Source organism: Triticum dicoccoides, chromosome 5B, assembly GCF_002162155.2.
Source record: "Triticum dicoccoides isolate Atlit2015 ecotype Zavitan chromosome 5B, WEW_v2.0, whole genome shotgun sequence".
Taxonomy (NCBI): domain Eukaryota; kingdom Viridiplantae; phylum Streptophyta; class Magnoliopsida; order Poales; family Poaceae; genus Triticum; species Triticum dicoccoides.
The window spans coordinates 594,963,004-594,967,562 of NC_041389.1; the positions used below are offsets into that span (position 1 = coordinate 594,963,004).

A 4,559-nucleotide genomic window follows, 5' to 3' on the forward strand; every position below is an offset into this window, starting at 1 on the left:
TGTGAATAAGCTTGCTAGACTCACAGAGATTTGTCATGAGGATTTCTCAGATTATGAACGTGAGCATATAGTTGATAACCTAGAGCTATTCATTATCCATATGAGAAGAATTGAAGACTTTAGAGCTTGTCATGATATTGCAAGTCTAGCAAAAAAGATGGTTGAACTTGAGAGGCATGTCATGTTTCCTGCTATTTATCGCCTCATTGAGTTGGCATTGCTACTACCGGTAGCGACGGCAACAGTTGAAAGAGCCTTCTCATCAATGAAAATCATCAAGACTGAGTTGCGCAGCAAGATGTGTGATGGCTGGCTAAATGACTTGATGGTGTGTTACATTGAGCGAGAGATCTTCAAAAGTATTGATCTCAATAAAATTAAGGAAGATTTTCAGAAGGAGGGTAGGGCACTGCCATTGCCTGGGTCTTCTACACGCCACTAAATGCTTCATTATCGGTATGTTTTAGGTTGTTTTTCTATTGAAACATGTCTGCAATTTCGTTGTATTTGGTTATTCGTTTGTAGTGTGCACTGTTAGTGTGTATTGACTCCTTTGATTTGCATAAAGAAAAATCTTAGTGAGACTTCGCCCCACCTTAATTTTTTTTTCGTGGTCCGCCTCTGTATGTGCTATGAAAAAACATCGTTGAAAGCCTCGTAGTCAAGCCAGATTGGCTATCGGAGGAGGACAATCCCTTATGATGCCCATCTTTATCAACCAAGTACTTGAAGAAAAACCTGGATCTCTCTCTTGTCGCACCATCACGTAATGGATCACCGTTTGAGCATCACCGAAAATGATTGTTTCCTGCTTGTAGAGATAGCAAAAATTCTAAATGTATCTCGTCGTGCATTCAAGCTGATCATAGACCCGGATTGAATTTGCAAGATATCCATGATTTTGTGTTTGAGGATCCCAGAATTTTCCATCTCTACAATACTCGCTTTCAGCTCGTCGCTCATTCGTTTGTGTGAACGCAATATACAAGAAAGATCACGTGGGACCAGAGGATGGGGTGTGTTCATCTATGAAATCTTTCACAAACCACCACCATGTTTCCTCGACTCTTACAGTGACCAATTTGGGTTTACACACAGCACGAGTGGTATTTTGTGGCCTCCTCTTCCTTTTTCATGCGTTGAACTTTTTTGGGGGCAATTTTCGGTGCACAAGATTATGTACAATGCGACTTTGGCAACTTGGGCAATCTCGCATTTCCATGTTCTGAAAAAGGCATGCAGGCTATTCGAACATCTGAACAACTTTAGACAGCAGAACTGCTCCAATTGCAATTCGGTGCACAAGATTATTTGCACGATCAATACACCGTTACCCAACAAATTTGCGTTAGTTCCTACCTCTATCTCCCGCTATATACAGCTTGTCTCTCTCACTCTCAAAGTCAGTACATTTTCCAGCTTCATTCATCGCTGGAGGTTATGAGCGTCGGTATTTGCCCGTTGTCCGCAAAATCCAACTTGTTCAGCCTCATGCAGCACAACACATGCTCAGGTAGCTCCTCAGCCTTCTGTGCCTGCACCCAGACGACAAGGTTCAGACTTTCAGCCAACAAAATACTCCTCATGACAACAGGTCCCAAGGCCAAGAACAGAGGGGAAATATTAAGTACCTGAATGGTCAGCCCAAGATCGATGACACCATGTTTCAGCCGCTCTCGGAAGGTCTCGAGGCCCTTCCGTGATATGTAGCTGAACCGGTGCACGTCGATGTCGATCTCGAAGTAGTTCGAGCCCTGCATCACAATGAACAAACGGACGCACACGTTTCAGTCAGCACTAGGACATGAAGAAATCTCTGAATTTGAGCACATGGAGATGTGAGACAGCATAATTGGTTAGTACAGTACCTTGTAGAATTTGTGCTGGGGCCTAGACAGCACGGGCTTCTGGTTGTAGGTCTGCACAAGCCTCCTCTCGGCCGCGCTGAGCTGCAGGTCTTCAGGGTTTACAATGCCGGCCAGGATTTTCAGCCTCTCTGTGTAGGGCACGTTGCTGTCCACCGGGAACCCCTTGACCTTCTCCATTTCCTCGTTCATAACACTCTGCATAACCAATTACTCATCAGAAACTTGTCCAAGCCTCCAAGGTACTGAAAATTGTTAGATTGTGAAATGAAATAGAAATGTAATCAATTTGGCTCACCTTGATGCTGTCCTTGAGCTGAGGAGAGATCTCCTTGTCGAAGCTATCGGATATCTTGAAATACAGGACCAGGCTAACCCCATCGCCGTCGTTCTCGCCGAACATGGTAGTAGGGTAGGTAGGCAACTGTACAGATCAGTTAGCTTGTTAAATTCAGATCTAACCAATCAATTCCCAAAGGTGACAAATCAGTACAACTTGTTAAGTGTTAGGTCAAGAAACACGAGTGAATTACCTGAATGTTGACAATGAGGAGCGAAGGGAAGGAGTCGTGGGGCTTGAGCGACGGGAGCGCGATGTGCTGCGCGATGTGGTGCACCTTCCTTGGGCAGGCAAACATGTCAGCTCCGATCGGGGTGTAGGGGGAGCAGTTTGGGGCTGGGGATTTCCTCTTGTCTCTGCAACCAATTTCATAAGCTTCAGTCAGGCATGCTGACAGACGAAATATACAGTGAGTGAATGCACATCAGGAGTTTCAGTAACACTGCTTCTTACCTGAAGAAACCCTCCCCTCTGACCCTGAACACCGACGGCTCGAGGACCGACCAGCAGCCCTCCGACGGCTTCTCGCCGGCCGCACACGGCAGCGTCAGGCCCGCTCTCGGCCGGTACAGGTACTTGGCCGAGCCAGCTGAATTGATCGTCAGTTTCGTCAGCAAAGCAGGAACGAAATGCTGATGAACAAATTGAACGATAGTGCTGGATCAGTAGGCGAAAGTGGTGATGTTGACTCACTCATTTCGGTCATCTCATCGCCCTCGTACGACCTCCTCCGGAAGGAGAGCCTGACGACGGCCGATTTCTTCCTCTGGTGGTGCGGGCTGAACCCGGCGACCGGCATCGGCTGCACCTTGTGGCTCGGGACGGAGCCCGGGAGAGGCCGAGGCGAGCAGGACGCCGCGCTCTGCGGTTCTTTCAGGCCACCGGCAGCGGCATGACCAGGAGCAGGAGCAGCGTCGGGGTCCTCGCTTTTCCCCGGGGGGTCGCCCTGGCACGCCTCCGCGTCCGCGATGCTCCGGAGGCGCTGCACGGCGTCCGCCAGGCACGCCGCGTCCTTGCACGGCGACGCGCTCGTGCCGCCGGCGGCGTCCTCCGGGAGAGGATCTGGATTTTGCAAGGAGGGGGATGGATATGTGAGCACGGCGAGCCTGGAACTTACTGCACTGCAGGGCAGGAAAGATGGGGGCGAGCGCCATACCTCCACTGACGCTGGAGTAATCGTTGTCGTCGTCGTCGGAGCCGGCCGAGTCTCCCAGCATGCTGACGGAGTCGTACCACGCCTCGTCGCAGATCACTGCAAAAAACAAGAAAAGAAAATTCAGTGCTCTGGTCGAGCAGGTCGGCGCCGGCCGGAGAACACGAGGCGTTTGGTTTGGTGCCTCACCATTCCCTGCGTCCATCTGGCTGTGCTGCCACTGCAGCTGCGTGAGGTGGAGCGTGACGCCCGAGGCCGGCGGCGCGCCGTCGACGCGGACGACCCCGTGGCGCGCGGCGAAGCGGCCGGCCGCGTCGCCGGCGATCGCGGCGGACACCTTGCGGCGGAACTTGGTCGCCGTGGCCGACAGCTTCCTGGAGGACCTCCGCCGCCGCCTCGTGGTCGACACGCAAGAACCCATCGCCGGCGAGCACGCACGCACGCACACCTGACCGGACCAAACCACCCTCGCAGAGTTAGCTAGCAACTCAAGGCCGGCCGGCTTGAAGCTTGACGGACGGATATATACCGCACTTTGGGAGAGACCCAAGGGACGGATCAAAGAGCTTTACCTGCCCTTATCGATCAACCCAATCAATCAATCTAGTAGCGACCTCCAATTATCTCAGACTTCTCAGCGGATAATGCCAGGAGAAAAAGGGGTTCCTCTCGGACACGGGAGCCCGGCCGCCAACAATTCCGCAGTCTCCAGCTGCCTACCACCCCAAGCAGTCCTCCCTCTACTTGTACTAGTACCTCGCCCTAAGCATCATCCTAATCATGGGATGGGAGGGGAGGGAGGCGAGAACGTGACGCGCATGCCACTTAGTTAATTGACCCGTGCCCGGCCTAAAGCGTGTTGATCATCCATTCCATGGACGGATCCCCTCCCTGATCTTTGCTGCTCCGCAAAGGCGCGGCATATGAATCGCCGGGAAAGGGTAAAGAATTCCGAGGCGGAGGGACGGGGAGGGTACGGGGCACTGCCCGGTCTCTGTCACGCGTGTTCCAGGAACCCAACCCAGCCCAACCCAACCTAAGCGGGGTCGCAACAGTGCCGCTGGCTCCACTAATTAATCCGGCCATGAAGCTTCTCAGCTTCCGTTCACCTATTTTTTATGGCGATGAAGGAATAATGGTTGGGTGAGTCGAGTCGAATAGTACCCGGGCCTCGGTCGATCCAGGTTTGTTTGGCTTGGTT

At 52.0% G+C, this 4,559-nt stretch overlaps 1 protein-coding gene across 2 annotated transcripts; it reads right to left on the reverse strand.

The window, feature by feature from the left end:
* Positions 1-1,244: 1,244 nt before the first annotated feature.
* On the reverse strand, positions 1,245-4,310 carry LOC119311891. Of its 2 annotated transcripts, XM_037587606.1 has the most exons (10): positions 3,931-4,310; positions 3,548-3,806; positions 3,362-3,457; positions 2,899-3,267; positions 2,659-2,794; positions 2,399-2,561; positions 2,164-2,289; positions 1,869-2,063; positions 1,632-1,754; positions 1,245-1,535 (listed from the first exon to the last, which is right to left on the reverse strand). In XM_037587606.1, exons 2-10 carry the CDS (start codon positions 3,777-3,779, stop codon positions 1,422-1,424), a joined length of 1,554 nt encoding a protein of 517 aa, XP_037443503.1. In that variant the 5' UTR covers positions 3,780-3,806; positions 3,931-4,310; the 3' UTR covers positions 1,245-1,421. The 2 variants fall into 2 exon arrangements, with proteins under 2 accessions (XP_037443503.1, XP_037443504.1); XM_037587607.1 differs by having other exon boundaries at positions 3,548-4,310.
* Between the last annotated feature and the right edge of the window lie 249 nt (positions 4,311-4,559).